The sequence below is a fragment of the Stenella coeruleoalba genome (assembly GCF_951394435.1).
Source record: "Stenella coeruleoalba genome assembly, chromosome: 4".
Taxonomy (NCBI): domain Eukaryota; kingdom Metazoa; phylum Chordata; class Mammalia; order Artiodactyla; family Delphinidae; genus Stenella; species Stenella coeruleoalba.
Genome location: NC_137149.1, coordinates 120508263 through 120528850, shown reverse-complemented (window position 1 = coordinate 120528850; position 20588 = coordinate 120508263). Strand labels below are relative to the sequence as shown.

General features: G+C 36.3%; 1 protein-coding gene across 4 annotated transcripts in view; it reads right to left on the bottom strand.

Moving 5' to 3' along the window:
• Positions 1-20588, bottom strand: part of LRBA (LPS responsive beige-like anchor protein) — a 725574-nt gene that overhangs the window by 611706 nt on the left and 93280 nt on the right. For all 4 annotated transcript variants that reach the window (XM_079919265.1, XM_079919266.1, XM_079919268.1 and 1 more), the window contains 4 exons: positions 11782-11903; positions 11568-11694; positions 10758-10877; positions 8811-8957 (listed from right to left, as the gene is read on the bottom strand). In XM_079919265.1, the coding sequence (XP_079775391.1) occupies positions 8811-8957; positions 10758-10877; positions 11568-11694; positions 11782-11903 (516 nt within the window). The remainder of the gene's footprint in view (positions 1-8810; positions 8958-10757; positions 10878-11567; positions 11695-11781; positions 11904-20588) is intronic.

Below are 20588 nucleotides of genomic sequence, written 5' to 3'. Positions count from 1 at the left end.
CAAAATAGATGTTTAAATAAAGACGATTAAAAGAGACAGAGAGGGACACTACATAATGATCAAGGGATCAATGCAAGAATATATAACACTTGTAAATATTAATGCACCCAACACAGGAGCACCTCAATACATAAGGCAAATGCTAACAGCCATAAAAGGGGAAATCAACAGTAACACAATAATAGTAACGGACTTTAACACCCCATTTTCACCAAAGGACAGATCATCCAAAATGAAAATAAATAAGGAAACACAAGCTTTAAATGCTACATTAAACAACATGGACTTAATTGATATTTATAGGACATTCCATCCAAAAACAACAGAATACACTTTCTTCTAAAGTGCTCATGGAACATTCTCCAGGATACACCATGTCTTGGGTCACAAATCAAGAGTTCGTAAATTTAAGAAAATTTAAATCATATCAAGTATCTTTTCTGACCACAACGCTATGAGACTAGGTATCATTTACAGGAAAAAATCTGTAAAAAATACAAACACATGGAGGCTAAATAATACACTACTTAATAACCAAGAGATCACTGAAGAAATCAAAGAGGAAATCAAAAAATACCTAGAATGACAATGAAAAATACCTAGAATGACAAAAAATGCCTAGAATGACAATGAAAACACAACCCAAAACCTAAGGGATGCAGCAAAAGCAGTTCTAAGATTGAAGTTTATAGCAATAAAATCCTACCTCAAGAAACAAAAAACATCTCAAATAAACAACCTAAGCTTGCACCTAAAGCAATTAGAGAAAAAAGAACAAAAAAAACCCAAAAGTTAGCAGAAGGAAAGAAATCATAAGGGGCAGATCAGAAATAAATGAAAAAGAAATGAAAGAAACAACAGCAAAGATCAATAAAACTAAAAGCTGGTTCTTTGAAAATATAAACAAAATTGATAAACCATTAGCCAGACTCATCAAAAAAAAAAAAAAACGAACTCAAATCAATAGAATGAGAAATGAAAAAGGAGAAGTAAAAACTGACACTGCAGAAATACAAAGGATCATGAGAGATTACTACAAGCAACTATATGCCAATAAAATGGACAACCTGGAAGAAATGGACAAATTCTTAGAAAAGCACAACCTTCCCAGACTCTACCAGGAAGGAAGAGAAAATACACACAGACCAAACACAAGCACTGAAATTGAGACTGTGATTAAAAATCTTTCAACAAACAAAAGCCCAGGACCAGATGGCTTCACAGGCAAATTCTATCAAACATTAAAAGAGCTAACACCTATCCTTCTCAAACTCTTCCAAAATGTAGCATTGGGAGGAACACTTCCAAACTCATTCTACGAGGCCACTATAACCCTGATACCAGAACCACACAAAGATGTCACAATAAAAGAAAACTACAGACCAATATCACTGATGAACATAGATGCGAAAATCCTCAACAACATACTAGCAAACAGAATCCAACAGCATATTAAAAAGATCATTCACCATGATCAAGTGGGGTGTATCCCAGGAATGCTAGGATTCTTCAATATACGCAAATAAATCGATGTGATAAACCATATTAACAAATTGAAGAAGAAAAACCATATGATCATCTTAATAGATGCAGAAAAAGTTTTTGACAAAATTCAACACCCATTTATGATAAAAACCCTCCAGAAAGTAGGCATAGAGGGAACTTACCTCAATATAATAAAGGCCATATATGACAAACCCACAGCCAACATCATTCTCAATGGTGAAAAACTGAAACCATTTCCTCTAACATCAGGAACAAGACAAGGTTGTCCACTCTCACCACTAACATTCAACACAGTTTTGGAAGTCCTAGCCACAGCAATCAGAGAAGAAAATGAAATAAAAGGAATACAAATCATAAAAGAAGTAAAGCTGTCACTATTTGCAGATGACATGGTACTATACATAGAGAATCCTAAAGATGCTACCAGGAAACTACTAGAGCTAATCAATGAATTTGGTAGAGTAGCAGGATACAAAATTAATGCACAGAAATCTCTTGCATTCCTATACACTAATGATGAAAAATCTGAAACAGAAATTAAGTAAACACTCCCATTTACCACTGCAACAAAAAGAATAAACTACCTAGGAATAAACCTACCTAAGGAGGCAAAAGACATGTATGCAGAAAACTATAAGACACTATGAGAGAAATTAAAGATGATACAAACAGATGGAGACATATACCATGTTCTTGGATTGGAAGAATCAACATTGTGAAAATGACTAAAATACCCAAAGCAAACTACAGATTCAATGCACTCCCTCCCTATAAAACTACCAGTGGCATTTTTCACAGAACTAGAACAAAAAATTTCACAATTTGTATGGAAGCAGAAAAGGCACCAAATAGCCAAAGCATTCTTGAGAAAGAAAAACAGAGTTGGAGGAAACAGTCCCCCTGACTACAGACTACACTACAAAGCTACAGTAATCAAGACAGTATGGTACTGGCACAAAAACAGAAATATAGATCAATGGAACAGGATAATAATCCCAGAGATAAACCCACGCACATATGGTCACCTTACTTTTGATAAAGAAGGCAAGAATATACCATGGAGAAAAGACACCCTCTTCAATAAGTGGTGCTGGGAAAACTGGACAGCTATAGGTAAAAGAATGAAAGTAGAACACTCCCTAACACCATACACAAAAATAAACTCAAATGGATTAAAACTAAATGTAAGGCCAGAGACTATATATCTCTTACAGGAAAACACAGGCAGAACACTCTATGACATAAATCACAGCAAGATCCTTTTTGACCTACCTCCTAGAGATATGGAACTAAAAACAAAAATAAACAAATGGGACCTAATGAAACTTAAAATCTTTTGCACAGCAAAGGAAACCATAAACAAGATGAAAAGACAACCCTCAGGATGGGAGAAGATATTTGCAAATGAAGCAAATGACAAAGGATTAATCTCCAAAATATACAAGCAGCTCATGCAGCTCAATATCAAGAAAACAAACAACCCAATCCAAAAACGGGCAGAAGACCTAAATAGATGTTTCTCCAAAGAAGATATACAGATTGCCAACAAACACATGAAAGGATGCTCAACATCACTAATCATTAGAGAAATGCAAATCAAAACTACAATGAGATATCACCTCACACCGGTCAGAATGGCCATCTTCCAAAAATCTACAAACAATAAATGTTGGAGAGGTTGCGGAGAAAAGGGGACCCTCTTGCACTGCTGGTGGGAATGTAAATTGATACAGCCACTATGGAGGACAGTATGGAGGTTCCTGAAAAAACTAAAAATAGAACTACCATACGACCCAGCAATCCCACTACTGGGCATATACCCTGAGAAAACCATAATTCAAAAAGTCATGTACCACAATGTTCACTGCAGCTGTATTGACAATAGCCAGGACATGGAAGCAACCTAAGTATCCATCGACAGAGGAATGGATAAAGAAGATGTGGCACATATATACAATGAAATATTACTCAGCCATGAAAAGGAACGAAATTGGGTCATTTGTAGCAAGGTGGATGGACCTAGAGTCTGTCATACAGAGTGACGTAAGTCAGAAATAGAAAAACAAATACCGTATGCTAACACATATATACGGAATCTAAAAAAAAAAAAAAAAAACATGATTCTGGAGAACCTAGGGCCAGGACAGGAATAAAGACGCAGACATAGAGAATGGACTTGAGGATATGGGGGGGAAAGGTAAACTGGGACAAAGTGAGAGAGTGGCATGGACTTATAAATACTACCAAATGTAAAATAGATAGCTAGTGGGAAGCAGCTGCAGAGCACAGGGAGATCAGCTTGGTGCTCTGTGACCACCTAGAGGGGCAGGATAGGGAGGGTGGGAGGGAGACACATGAGGGAGGAGAAACGGGTATATATGTATATGTACAGCTGATTCACTTTGTTATAAAGCAGAAACTAACACAGCACTGTAAAGCAATTATACTCCAATAAAGATGTTAAAAATGAAAACATATTTACAATATGTTAAAAACCATTGTATGTTGAAATAGATTTATGAAAAGCTATAAAAAAAAAAAAGGAAGAAACGAAATTGAGTTATTTGTAGTGAGGTGAATGGACCTAGAGTCTGTCATACAGAGTGAGGTAAGTCAGAAAGAGATAAACAAATACCGTATGGTAACACATATATATGGAATCTAAAAAAAAAAAAACAAAAAAAACAATGGTTCTGAAGAACCTAAGGGCAGGACAGGAACAAAGCCGCAGATGTAGAGAATGGACTTCAGGACACAGGGAGGGGGAAGGGTAAGCTGGGACGAAGTGAGAGAGTGGCATGGACATATATACACTACCAAATGTAAAATAGATACCTAGTGGGAAGCAGCCACATAGCACAGGGAGATCAGCTCAGTGTTTTGTGACCACCTAGATGGGTGGGATAGGGAGGGTGGGAGGGAGACACAAGAGGGAGGAGATATGGGGATATATGTATATGTATAGCTGATTCACTTTGTTATAAAGCAGAAACTAACACACCATTGTAAAGCAATTATACTCCAATAAAGATGTTAAAAAAATAAAATTAAAAATAAATGGCGAAATAAAACAAACTTCAAATAAATAAACTTAACTGAAAGTAATCTACTGACTAGCAGAACAAAGCCCAACGATCTTTAAAAAAAAAAGCAACAAAATCCAGACATTTACGTGGTAAAAATCATAATGTCCAGTATTTAATCCAAAATTACTAAACAAACCACAAAGTCTGAAACAACCAGCAGACTATCAGTAAATAAAAATAAACCCAGAAATACAGATGATGAAATTAGAAGAAAAAGACATTAGAGTAGTCACAACTATGGTCAGGTATTTTTTTTAAGACAACGTTGAAAGGCGAAAAATAGATAATGATAATTATCAAAATTTATCAGGACACAAAATATTTGAAATGAATAATTCGCTTGATAGAATTAATGGCAATAAGTCATTTGATAAAGAAGGATTAGTAAACATAAAGATAATACCATGAAAACAATCCAAAGCAAAACATTTCTTATAAATCAGGCAAAAAATAGCATCTCAATGCTCTGTTTGCTTGTATCTAACGTCTAAAATAAATGTAATATGAATTCTAGAAGAAGATAAAAAACAGAAAATATATTAAAGAAATAATAGCAAAAAGTTTCATATTTCACCAAAACCATAAACCCACAGAACTGAGCAGTTCAAATAATCTAACGTAGGCTAGACATGCACACACATACACACACACACATACATACACACACACACACACACACACACACACACACACACACACATAAACCCATACCAACATATACTATATTATATATACTATATACTATATTCTATATACTATATTCATTCAAAAATCACTGACAAGAGTAAATCTTAAAACCAGCAAGAGAAAAGAAAGACATATTACATATAGAGGAAGACCACACACTTCTTGTTAGAAACTATGCAAGTCAGTTAAACAAAAGAATATCTTGAAAAAGCTCAAAAAAGAAAACTGTCACCTTCAAATTTTATAATCAGTAAAACTATTTTTCAAAGCTGAAAGAAGAACAAAGGCTTTTTCAGACAAATGAAAGCTCAGAAAAGCCACTGACAGTAAATCTCCATTATAAGAAATAATAAAACAATTCAAATGGAAGGAAAATGATATGAGACAGAAACATGAATCTACACAAAGATGTATCCTAGAAATGGTGAATACATAGATAAATACAAAGTATATGATCTTCCTCACTTTAAATTTTTTTAAAATATAAATGAATGAATCAAAAATAATAAAAATGTATCAAAAGGACCATAATATATGAAGAAGTAAAATCTACAAAAATAACAAAACCGAGGACACGAAGGGGAATTGCAGGATTATGTTGGAAGGGTCTTACACTGCACAATGTCATTTACTGGTAGACTATGATAAGTTAAAGTTTAAAAAAAAACTAATAAACCAATAATAGAAATAAGTGAAATACTAAATAATAGGCAATCTAAATCAAAGCAGAGAAAGAGGAAAGAATCAAAGAACAGACAAAAGAAACAGAAAACAAATAGCAAGACAGTAGATTTAAGTCCCACAGTATCTATACTTATTCATACACTGGATGTAAATTATGTGAACATTCCAATGAAAGGCAGAGTTTGACTGACTCAATAAAAAAGCAAGACTCATTTTACAAAATTCAGTATCCTTCTAATAAAAACTCTCAGAAAACTAGAAATAGAAAAGAAATTTCTCAACTTGAAAAAGAGTCTATAAAATATGCATGAATGCTTTCCCTCCAAAATCAGGAACAAGGCAAAAATGTCTACTCCTGTCATTTATATTTTAACTATTTATCCTGGAGGTCCTATTTAGTACAATAAGGGAAAAAAGAGAAAAGGCATACAGATTGGATATGAAGAAGTAAAGCTTACAGTCTACATGAACATGTATGTAGAAAATACTAAAACAGCAACAACAGAAAACTAGTAAAACTAATAAGCAAGTTCAGCAAGGTCTTGTTAAAAAGTCAATAAAACTCAACTACATTTCTATACACTAGAAACAAATGATTGGAAATTAACTTTTTTAAAAGTGCAACTTAAGATATTACCTAAAAAACATGAAATATTTAAAAATACATTTAACAAAATGTATGCATGACCTGTACAATGAAAACCAAAAAACACTGCTGGGAGATATTAATAAAGACCTAAGTAAATAAAGATATCATGGTCACAGATTGGATAATCCAGTATTAGTGAGATGTCAATTATCCTCTAACTGATCTATACGTTAATACAGTACCAAATAAAACCCCCAGTAGACTTTTTTGTAGAAAGCGATAAGCTGGTTCTAAAATACATCTAGAGGCTTCCCTGGAGGTGCAGTGGTTGCGAGTCCGCATGCTGATGAAGGGGACTCGGGTTCGTGCCCCGGTCCGGGAAGATCCCACATGCCATGGAGCGGCTGGGCCCGTGAGCTATGGCCGCTGAGCCTGCGCATCCAGAGCCTGTGCTCCGCAACGGTAGAGGCCACAACAGTGAGAGGCCCGCATACCACAAAAAAAAAAAAAAAAAAAAAACAGAACGAGAAACTTCTAGGGACCCACTCAAATGTCTAATACTAAAAAGACCAGCAATACCAGGTGTTAACAGGATGTGAAGTAAGTAGAAAGCTCATGCATTGCTTGTAGAAATGAAAAATTGTGCAACTACCTTGGAAAAGAGCTTGGCAGTTTCAGCTGCCATACCAGTTAACAATTCCACTCTTACATATTTATGAAATACACAAAGAATTGTACAGCAATATTCATAGCAGCTTGTTCATAATAGCCAAAATCTGGAAGCAACCCAAATATTCATCAAGAGATGAATGGGTTAAAAAGTTGTGATATACAAAGGAAAACTACTTAGCAATAAATAAGAGGGAACTACTAATACAAAACAACATAGATGAATCTTAAAACATGCTAAGAAGAAACCAAACTCCAAGGAGCACACATTGCATGATTCTATTTACATAAAACCTTATTAAAAACAAATCTATTTGGTAGTGACAGAAACAGATCAGTAGTTGCCCGTCAACAGAAACGGGGTGGGGTTAGAGAAGCACAAGGAACTGACTAGGAAAGAGCAGAGAGGTACCTTTTGCTGTGATAGAAATGTTCTATGTCTTGATTGCTGCATTATACTTTTGTCAAAACTAATTAAAATATGTATACTTTATTGACTCCAATAGTGTGTAAATTAAGGCAAGTTGATTTTGTTTTCAAAGGAACATAACAGACAAATCACTCCCTGGAACCAAACTAGATTAACAATGGCTTAACCTAAAGGTTCCCAAACTTCCTTGATTCATGACACTCTTAGCTTCACAGTAATTTTTTATGGTGTTCCAGACCAAAATAAATATTGAACATTTCTGTTTATTAGTTTGACCCAACTACTTTATATTTTAACAATTTATTAGCCATTTGAAAAACTTAATGCACAAATTGAAAAAAGATGTTTCCTTCATTATTATATTAGCAAAATTATTTATTAATGGAATGTATATGCATCTTGGGTACTGCACAAATTCTCAAATTTTGGAATCAGATTTCATAGCTCATCCTCATTTCCTGTTCCACACTGATTTTCACATGGTACTTGCTCTTTATCACAGCAAGCATTAAAAACTTAGCTGTGCAAGGATATGATATCACCAAAAGAAATGCAGCATAAATTAAAGTTGAAACTTGAGCAAGTACTTTGCATAGTGCCCCACATATGACAAGTATACTATGCTTCCCACAAAACTTTAAAAGAGGGCTTCCCTGGTGGCACAGTGGTTAAGAACCCGCCTGCCAATGCAGGGGACATGGGTTCGATCCCTGGCCCGGGAAGATCTCACATACCGTGGAGCAACTAAGCTTGTGCGCCACAACTACTGAGCCTGAGCTCTAAAGCCTGCAAGCCACAACTACTGAGCCCAAGTGCCACAACTACCGAAGCCTGTGCGCCTAGAGCCCATGCTCCACAACGAGAAGCCACCACAATAAGAAGCCCACGCACCGCAACGAAGAGTAGTCCCCACTCGCCGCAACTAGAGAAAGCCTGGGTGCAGCAACGAAGACCCAACACAGCCAAAAATAAATTTAAAAAAAAAAAAAAAAAAAACTTTAAAAGACCCTTTGGACGGACTCCTGTGACTTCCCTATGGTGCCTCTGGTTACTTTCACATACAGTTTAGTAACCCAAGATGTAAGCTGCCCCATGCACCACCCACCTATAAATCCATCTCAACTAACACTGGTTAAGCAGGGAACAGCAAGTAAAGTACCTTGTATCCCAGGCCCAATTGATAAATAGCAAAAATCTGAGCTGCATTAAGAGCTTCACTAAAAAGGTAAACTGCAGTCATCTGACCACAGAATACCCTATTAGCATCTGCTGTTTCTGATGAGCCCAGGAAACACTTGTCAAAAGTCTGTGAAAGAAAACAGAGAAGTTTATTAGAGAAAAAACAAAAAATTATCTCCTCCAGAAATAATAACAAACTATATTGGTATAAATATTTTGCCCAGTCTAAAATATAATCTGAATAGATTAAAATAACTCATTTAGCATTTCACTTCATTCATTCCCATTTGGTGTAGAGATCAGGAAAGACATCATAGAAAGGAGATAAGACAAGTTTTCCAAAGTACAATAAACAAAACCTGATGACAAAGTGGATATAGGAAACAGCCAGAGAAATCATTATGGACTCTGAAGGTTCATACTTGGTCAGGCAAAGAATCAGACAGAAGAGCAGGCTTTGGAGCAATGAGGAAAATCATGAATTAAGTGTGGGACATATAATGAATGCGTCTTTTCTGTGAACTAATGTGGATGAAGAAGCAATTGCCAACAAGGTTCTGCATGGTGAGGAGTTAAGACTAACTTTTTGTAGACATCAAAATACAAATAATGGGTGAAGTCATGGAGTAGATGCAGTCTCTCAAAAGGAATGTGTAAATCAAGAAAATCAGGTGTATGTTTTTCTTCTTCAGACAAAAAATTCCTCTTAATAACATCCAGGTTGCAAAGACCCCATTTTAAAAACTCATGTATACAACAAGGAGGAAGAAAAGTATCCATATCTCTTTAAAAGTATCATTTTATACCATGAAACTGTTAGGAAGGATGTTGAAAAATATGTATGTGTTGACATTAAGGAATATAAAAATTTTTAACATTTGGGTTGTGAAGACAAACCACCTATATCAAATCACTGCCTCCCATGCTGCTGATTTTGGCAAATTACTTAACCTCTCTGTGCTCAGTTTCACTGGTAAAATGAAGATTACAACAGTACTTACCTTGCAAGGTTGGGGCTTACAGAAAATAAAGGTATTTATTACAATGCCTGGAATACAATAAGTACTCAATAAGGATTAATGTAAGGAAAAAAACAGGTTGAAAAGCAGTATACATATCTGATCCCTTTTTTATATTTAAAAAAATAAGAGCTAACATTTATTGAGCACTTATTCTGTACAAGGCACTCTGCTAATGAATTTGTGAACAGTATCTCATTTAATCAACCTTCTAAGATACATACTATTTTACACCCATTTTTAGGTGGAGCAAACTTTGGCCTAATAGACTAAGTAAGGTCATACAGTCAGTAAGGGATTCAAACCTAAGTCTATCTTTTGTAACAACCTGGGCTCTTAAGGTCAGCATTTCAAAATATGTAAATATGTATAGGATAAAATATGAAAGGAGGAGTTATTGGTAAATGAGTGTTGCAAGCTTGCATTCATTTTCCTGATCTGTATTTTTCAAGGTTTCTATTAAAAATGTAATTGGGGTGTGGGGGGGAGAACATTTAAATTAAATCTAACCTATGAATCTCTTTTTGAATCTTGAAAATATTATAACATAATAGTTATCTATATGAATTTTCTGGAAAATTTATAAGCATGCATCATCTAACTCATTCATAAACATCATCAGAAGCCTGTAGTAGAGCTCTCAGGTTTAATTTGATCAATGGACCAATGACACAAATACTTTCAAGATACACCCACTGTTACCTATGAATCTTCTCTACCCTTTCCAGAATAATTTTATAACAATGACTGAGTAATATGTGCCATATTAGCACAGTTCTACTCTCTTAATATATTAACATGCTAGCCAAACTATGATTATAAAAATCCACCATTGTGGTATTCTAAAATTTATATTCAATGTAAAATATATTTTTCTTATTTCACTGTAACTTTCTCAAATTACTTACATCACTGGTGTTGACAAACCATGTTATCTCTCCATAGGAAGCAAGCTCACCATTCACATAACATCGAAGCTCACTGTTCTTCCACCGGTTATAAATGTGCACTATAGTTACCATATACCACTGAATAAGCAAAACAGTTAAAAAAAAAAAGATAATGATCTTTCCAATAACTCAACCACATTGATAATAACAAGTAAAAATTAAATTCTAAATTACAATTAAACCTAAAAATAAAATAAGACTACCTTTATTAAACTCAATATTCTACCTCTTGAACCATATTGATTCAAAGCAACTCTCAACAAATAACAGCTTCCCATGAAATTATTTTTCAAATTTTTTATTATGACAATGTTTAAATACACCTCCCAAAGTAAAAAGTTTAGTACAAACTCTCTCACCATCTCGTTTCCACAACTGTCAATATTTTGTCATATCTGTTTTATCTATTTACCTATCTACATATATATAGATGTATATTTTGTTGATAAACCGTTTATTAATCTCTAAATTTTAAGGTACAAAAGAAAATACATATTACTAATAACACTACAACTACTACTAAAATAATTGCCACTGATATTTTCCCCCTGTATTTCCTTTAAACTCTACAAATAACTAAATATTCACTCTTTTCATTATCCAAATCAGAGAGGTTAACAATTGTCCAGTGATTTACACTTCATTTTCTAAAAGAGTATAAACACAGAGCTATGATTTACCACATATTATGTCAATAACACTAAAGCAAAGCATTCTGAAGGTTAGAATAGCTTGGTAACATAACTATGACTCAGTAAGATCACATACCTTTTGTGGCTTGAAATCAAATTTCACACAGTGTTGAAAGCCTTTTCCTTTTGACTTTACTGATGTTATAATTAAACATCCCCCAACAAAGTGTGCAGAATAACCAAGACCTTTGCTGGTTCTGAAACTATAAAATATAAGTTTTCATTTCATCTCCAAATATTCTTCTCATTTTCAAAGTAAAGTAACAACACTAAATTACAGAAATACATACCAATACAAATATGGTTTATCTTTATCCACATTGATGTTATTTACAGGATCCATTCTAAGCCAGGTATGAAATGTAAAACCATTCTGGTATGGCCATTTGGCTATAGGAGGTAATGCAATAGCCTAAACGAAAAAGCTTTGAGTTACTGACTCACAATGAAAAATTTTGTTACTGAAATCATGAAAATGAGACCTTACAATGCTATACATATTCCTACTAGATATTATTCTACATCATGATTAAAATATGCAGTAGTCTCTTTATCTGAAAGATTTTAATAACTTCTAAATATTCCAAAATATACAGTAATGATGATAATTTAATTAAACAATAGAAACATTCCAAGTGACCTGCTTGATGCACTAATCACAGGTGCTTCATTTCTTACAATAAACATGTCCAAAGAAATTCCTATTAAAAGAGTTAGGCAGTGGGCTTCCCTCGTGGTGCAGTGGTTAAGAATCCACCTGCCAATGCAGGGGACACGGGTTTGAGCCCTGGTCTGGGAATATCCCAAATGCTGCAGAGCGGCTAAGCCCGTGTGCCACAACTACTGAGACTGTGCTCTAGAGCCCATGAGGCACAACTATTGAGCCGATATGCCTAGAGCTCGTGCTCCACAAGAGAAGCCACTGCAATGAGAGGCCCGTGCACCACAAAAAAAGAGTACCCCCACTCCACACAACTAGAGAAAGCCTGCCCACAGCAATGAAGATTCAATGCAGCCAAAATTAAATTTTAAAATTTAAAAAATTTAAAAAAAGAGGTAAGCAGTGATATCAAGTTGGAAATTTGTTGCTGAAATGTTACATAAGGTAACAGAAGATAGAAAGAGGGACAAGAAAGGAAAGAAAAAAGTTAAGGAAAAAGACTGGAATATAATTTTTTTAACAGCAAATATATAGCTGAAGAGGATTCGTTCATAATATTTTTTCATAATATTTTAAAATTTTATTCATGTCACTATATAAATGATTTTACCACTTGGCTTAAATTTTTATTTAAAACATCATATTACATACTGCAAGGGCCCCCAAATCTCCAAAACAAACTTGAAAAAGAAGAACAAAGTTGGAAGACCCACACTACCAAATGTAAAAAGTACAACACAAAGATACAGTAATGAAGATTTTACCAAATTGACATAAAGATAAAAATCAATGAAATAGAACAGAGAGCCCAGAAATAAACCCTTATATTTGTGATCTTGATTTTCAACAAGAGTGTCAAGGCAGTTCAATGAGGAAAGAATAGTGTTATCAACAAATTTGCTGAGAAAACTAATATTTACAAGCAAAGGTATGAAGCTGACCACTTCCTTACGTGTCACACAAAAAATTAACCCCAAATCGATGACAGATAGACCTAAATGTGAGAGCTAAAAATATAAAACTCTTATAAGAAAAAATAGGGTTAAATCTACATGACACTGAGTTAGATAAATCCTTCTTAATTAGGCAATGAAAGAAAAAATATATGAATTGGACTTCATTAAAATTAAAAACTTTTGTGCTTTAAAGGATACCCTCAAGAAAGTGAAAAGACAAGCCAAAAGAATGGGAGAAAATATTTGCAAGTTATTTATCTGATAAGAAACTTATATCCAGAAGAATATATAAAGAATTCTTGAGAATTCTTTATATATTGCAGAAGCAAGAAGAACTACAATCCTGCAGCCTGTGGAACAAAAACCACATTCACAGAAAGACAGACAAGATGAAAAGGCAGAGGACAATGTAACAGATGAAGGAACAAGATAAAACCAGAAAAACAACTAAATGAGTGGAGATAGGGAACTTTCCAGAAAAAGAATTCAGAATAATGATAGAGAAGATGATCCAGGATCTCGGAAAAAGAATGGAGGCAAAGATCGAGAAGATGCAAGAAATGTTTAACAAAGACCTAGAAGAATTAAAGAACAAACAAACAGAGATGAACAATACAATAACTGAAATGACAACTACACTAAAACGAATCAATAGCAGAATAACTGAGGCAGAACAGATAAGTGACCTGGAAGACAGAATGGTGGAATTCACTGCTGCGGAACAGATTAAAGAAAAAAGAATGAAAAGAAATAAAGACAGGCTGAGAGACCTCTGGGACAACATTAAACACAACAACATTCACATTATAGGGGTCTCAGAAGGAGAAGAGAGAGAGAAAGAAATAGAGAAAATATTTGAACAGATTATAGTCGAAAATTTCCCTAACATGGGAAACAAAAGAGCCACCGAAGTCCAGGAAGTGCAGCGAGTCCCACATAAGATAAACCCAAGGAGAAACACGCCGAGACACACAGTAATCAAACTGGCAAAAATTAAAGACAAAGAAAATTTATTGAAAGCAGCAAGGGAAAAATGACAAATAACATACAAGGGAACTCCCATAAGATTAACAGCTGATTTCTCAGCAGAAACTCTACAAGCCAGAAGGGAGTGGCATGATACACTAAAAGTGGTGAAAGGGAAGAACCTACAACCAAGATTACTCTACCCGGCAAGAATCTCAATCAGATTCGATGAAAAATCAAAAGCTTTACAGACAAGCAAAAGCTAAGAGAATTCAGCACCACCAAACCAGCTCTACAACAAATGCTAAAGGAACTTCTCTAAGTGGGAAACACAAGAGAAGAAAAGGACATACAAAAACAAACCCAGGGGCTTCCCTGGTGGCGCAGTGGTTGAGAGTCCGCCTGCCGATGCAGGGGACATGGGTTCATGCCCCAGTGTGGGAAGATCCCACATGCTGTGGTGCGGATGGACCTGTGAGCTATGGCCGCTGAGCCTGCAAGTCCGGAGCCTGTGCTCCACAACGGGAGAGGCCACAACAGTGAAAGGCCCGCATACCACAAAAAAAAAAAAAAAAAACCAAAACAATTAAGAAAATGGTCATAGGAACACACATATCGATAATTACTTTAAATATGAATGGATTAACTACTCCAAGCAAAAGACACAGGCTTGCTGAATGGATACGAAAACAACACCCATATATATATACTGTCTACAAGAGACCCATTTCAGACCTAGGGACACACACAGACTGAAAGTGAGGGGATGGAAAAAGATATTCCATGCAAATGGAAATCAAAAGAAAGCTGGAGTAGCAATACTCATATCAGATAAAATAGATATTAAGATAAAGAATGTTACAAGAGACAAGGAAGGACACTATAATGACCAAGGGATCAATCCAAAAAGAAGAAATAACAATTATAAATATATATGCACCCAACATAGGCGCACCTCAATATACAAGGCAACTGCTAACAGCTATAAAAGAGGAAATCGACACTAACACAATAATAGTTGGAGAGTTTAATACCTCACTTACACCAATGGACAGATCATCCAAAATGAAAATAAATAAGGAAACAGAAGCTATAAATGACACAATAGACCAGATAGATTTAATTGGCATTTATAGGACATTCCATCCAAAAACAGCAGATTACACTTTCTTCTCAAGTGTGCACAGAACATTCTCCAAGATAGATCACATCCTGGGTCACAAATCAAGCCTCAATAAATTTAAGAAAACTGAAATCATATCAAGCATCTTTTCTGACCACAGCGCTATGAAATTAGAAATCAATTACAGGGGAAATTACATAGAAAACACAAACACATGGAGGCTAAACAATACATTACAAAATAAACAAGAGATCACTGAAGAAATCAAATAGCAAATCAAAAAATACCTAGAGACAACTGAGAATGAAAACACGACAATCCAAAATCTGTGGGATGCAGCAAAAGCAGTTCTAAGAGTGAAGTTTATAGCTATACAAGCCTACCACAAGAAACAAGAAGAATATCAAATAAACAATCTAACCTTAAACATAAAGGAACTAGAGAAAGAAGAACAAACAAAACCAAAAGTTAGCAGAAGGAAAGAAATGATAAAGATCAGAGCAGAAATAAATGAAATAGAAACAAAGAAAAAAATAGCAAAGATCAATAAAACTAAAAGATAGTTCTTTGAGAAGATAAACAAAATTAATAAACCATTAGGCAGACTCATCAAGAAAAAGAGGGAAAAGACTCAAATCAATAAAATTAGAACTGAAAAGGGACAAGTTAAAATACACACCACAGAAATACAAAGCATCCTAAGAGACTACTGCAAGCAACTCTATGCCAATAAAATGGACAACCCGGAAGAAATGGACAAATTCTTAGAAAGGTAAAACCTTCCAAGACTCAACCAGGAAGAAACAGAAAATATGAACAGACAAATCACAAGTAATGAAATTGAAACTGTGATTAAAAATCTTCCAACAAACAGAAGTCCTGGACCAGATGGCTTCACAGGTGAATTCTATCAAACATTTAGAGAAGAGCTAACACCTATCCTTCTCAAGCTCTTCCAGAATACAGCAAAGGGAGGAACACTCACAAACTCATTCTTCGAGGCCACCATCACCCTAATAACAAAACCAGACAAAGATGTCACATAGAAAGAAAACTACAGGCCAATATCACTCATGAACATACATGCAAAAATCCTCAACAAAATAGTAGCAAACAGAATTCAACAGCACATTAAAAGGATCATACACCATGATCAAGTGGGGTTTATCCCAAGAATGCAAGGATTCTTCAGTATATTCAAATGAATCGATGTGATACACCATACTAACAAACTGAAGAATAAAAACCATATGATGATCTCAATAGATGCAGAAAAAGCTTTTGACAAATTCAACACCCATTTGTGATAAATACCCTCCAGAAAGTGGGCATAGAGGGAAACTACCTCCACATATTAAAGCCCATATACAACAAACCCACAGCAAACATTATTCTCAATGGTGAAAAAGTGAAAGCATTTCCTCTAAGATCAGGAACAAGACAAGGATGTCCACTCTCACCACTATTACAAAACATAGTTTTGGAAGTCCTAGCCACAGCAATCAGAGAAGAAAAAGAAATAAAAGGAATACAAATTGGAAAAGAAGAGGTAAAACTGTCACTGTTTGCAGATGACATGATACTATACATAGAGAATCCTAAAAATGCCACCAGAAAACTACTAGAGCTAATCAATGAATTTGGTAAAGCTGAAGGACACAAAATTAATGCACAGAAATCTCTTGCATTCCTATACACTAATGATGAAAAATCTGAAAGAGAAATTAAGGAAACACTCCAATTTACCACTGCAACAAAAAGAATAAAATACCTAGGAATAAACCTACCTAGGGAGACAAAAGACCTGTATGCAGAAAACTATAAGACACTGATGAAAGAAATTAAAGATGTTACCAACAGATACAGAGATATACCATGTTCTTGAATTGGAAGAATCAATATTGTGAAAATGACTATACTACCCAAAACAATCTACAGATTCAATGCAATCCCTATCAAATTACCAATGGAATTTTTTACGGAACTAGAACAAAAAATCTTAAAATGTGTTTGGAGACACAAAGGACACCAAATAGCCAAAGCAGTCTTCAGGGTAAAAAACGGAGCTGGAGGAATCAGACTCCCAGACTTCACACTATACTACAAAGCTACAGTAATCAAGACAGTATGGTACTGGCACAAAAACAGAAACATAGATCAATGGAACAGGATAGAAAGTCCAGAGATAAACCCACGCACCTATGGTCAACTAATCTATAACAAAGGAGGCAAGGTTATACAATGGATAAAAGACAGCCTCTTCAATAAGTGGTGCTGGGAAAACTGGACAGCTACATGTAAAAGAATGAAATTAGAACACTCCCTAACACCATACACAAAAATAATCTCAGGAGAGGACTGGGGTTGGCGGCATGAACACAGCCTGCAGGGGTTTAGTGCACCATGGCTAGCCGGGAGGGAGTCTGGGGAAAACTCTGGACCTGCCGAAGAGGCAAGAGACTTTTTCTTCCCTCTCTGTTTCCTGGTGCGCGACGAGAGGGGATTAAGAGTGCTACTTAAAGGAGCCCCAGAGAAGAGCGCAAGCCGCAGCTAAAAGCACGAACCCCAGAGACGACCATGAGACACTAAGGTTGCTTCTGCCGCCACCAAGAAGCCTGTGTGCGAGCACAGGTCACTATCCACACCCCCTTTCTGGGGAGCCTGTGCAGACCACCACTGCCAGTGTCCCGGAATCCAGGGACAACTTCCCCGGGAGAACGCATGGCGCGCCTCAGGCTGGTGCAACATCACGCCAGTCTCTGCCACCGCAGGCTCGCCCCACACTCCGTGCCCCTCCCTCCCCCCGGCCTGACTGAATCAGAGTCCCCGAAGCAGCTGCTCTTTTAACCCCGTCCTGTCTGAGTGAAGAACAGACGCCCTCCAGCGACCTAAACGCAGACGCGGGGCCAAATCCAAAGCTGAGACCCTGGGAGCTGTGAGAACAAAGAAGAGAAAAGAAATCTCTCCCAGCGGCCTCAAAAGCAGCGGATTAAAGCTCCACAATCAACTTGATGTACCCTGCATCTGTGGAATACATGAACAGACAACGAATCATCCCAAATTGAGGGGATGGACTTTGAGAGCATGATTTATGATTTTCTCCCCTTTTCCTCTTTTTGAGAGTGTGTATGTGTATGCTTCTGTGTGAGATTTTGTCTATATAGCTTTGCTTTCACCATTTGTCCTAGGGTTCAATCCGTCCGTTTTCTTTTTTTTAATTTTTTTTCTTAATAATTATTTTTTATTTAAATAACTTTATTTTATTTTACTTTATCTTCTTTCATTCTTTCTTTCTTTCCTTCCTTCCCTCCTTTAGACAACGAATCATCCCAAATTGAGGAGGTGGACTTTGAGAGCAAGATTTATGATTTTTTCCCCTTTTCCTCTTTTTGTGAGTGTGTATGTGCATGCTTCTGTGTGAGATTTTGTCTGTATAGCTTTGCTTCCACCATTTGTCCTAGGGTTCTATCTGTCCCTTCTTTTTTAAATTTTTTTCTTCATAATTATTTTTTATTTTAATAACTTTATTATATTTTATCTCATTTTATTTTACTTTATCTTCTGTCTTTCTTTCTTTTTTCCTTCCTTCCCTCCTTCCTTCCTTCCTTCCTCCCTCCCTCCCTACCTCCCTCCCTCCTTCCTTTCTTTCTTTCTTTCTTTCTACTTCTACTAATTCTTTCTTTCTACTTTTTCTCCCTTTTATTCTGAGCCGTGTGGATGAAAGGCTCTTGCTGCTGCAGCCAGGAGTCAGTGCTGTGCCTCTTAGGTGGGAGAAACAACTTCAGGACACTGGTCCACAAGAGACCTCCCAGCTCCACATAATATCAAACGGCAAAAATCTCCCAGAGATCTCCATCTCAACACCAGCACCCAGCTTCACTCAACGACCAGCAAGCTACAGTGCTGGACACCCTATGCCAAACAACTAGCAAGATAGGAACACAACCACACCCATTAGCAGAGAGGCTGCCTAAAATCATAATAAGTCCACAGACACCCCAAAACACACCACCAGACGTGGAGCTACCAACCAGAAAGACAAGATCCAGCCTCATCCACCAGAACACAGGCACTAGTCCCCTCCACCAGGAAGCCTACACAACATACTGAACCAACCTTAGCCACTGGGGACAGACACCAAAAACAACGGGAACTACAAACCTGCAGCCTGCAAAAAGGAGACCCCAAACACAGTAAGATAAGCAAAATGAGAAGACAGAAAAACACAGCAGATGAAGGAGCAAGATAAAAACCCACCAGCCCTAACAAATGAAGAGGAAATAGGCAGTCTACCTGAAAAAGAATTCAGAATAATGAGAGTAAAGATGATCCAAAATCTTGGAAATAGAATAGAGAAAATGCAAGAAACATTTAACAAGGACCTACAAGAACTAAAGATGAAACAAGCAACAATGAACAACACAATAATTGAAATTAAAAATACTCTAGATGGGATCAATAGCAGAATAACTGAGGCAGAAGAACGGATAAGTGACCTGGAAGATAAAATAGTGGAAATAACTAGTGCAGAGCAGAATAAAGAAAAAAGAATGAAAAGAACTGAGGACAGTCTCAGAGACCTCTGGGACAACATCAAACGCACCAACATTCCAATTATAGGGATTCCAGAAGAAGAAGAGAAAAAGAAAGGGACTGAGAAAATATTTGAAGAGATTATAGTTGAAAACTTCCCTAATATGGGAAAAGAAATAGTTAATCAAGTCCAGGAAGCACAGAGAGTCCCATACAAGATAAATCAAAGGAGAAATACGCCAAGACACATATTAATCAAACTGTCAAAAATTAAATACAAAGAAAACATATTAAAATCAGCAAGGGAGGGCTTCCCTGGTGGCGCAGTGGATGAGAGTCCGCCTGCCAATGGAGGGGACACAGGTTCGTGCCCCGGTCTGGGAAGATCCCACATGATGCGGAGCGGCTGGGCCCGTGAGCCACGGCTGCTGAGCCTGCGCATCCATAGCCTGTGCTCCACAACAGGAGAGGCCACAACAGTGAGAGGCCCACGTACCGCAAAAAAAAAAAAAGTAATGAAGCAGTGATACATACTACAACATGAATGGATCTTGTAAACAGTAGTGGTAAGTAGAAAAAGCCTATCACAAAAGTCCAGACATCACATGATTCCACTTGCATGAACTGTCCAGAAGAGACAAATCCATACAGACAGAAAGTAGAACAGCAGTTGCCTAGGCCTGGGAGTCTGCAGTGAAATGTGTCCAGTGACTGCTAAGGAGTGCAGGGTTTCTTCTGGGTGTGATGAAAATGTCTAAAATTGATTGTGATAATGGTTACACAGCTTGGTGAACACACTTAACCATTCACTGCACACTTTAAATGAATGAATCATATGATATGGGGATTATAAATCAA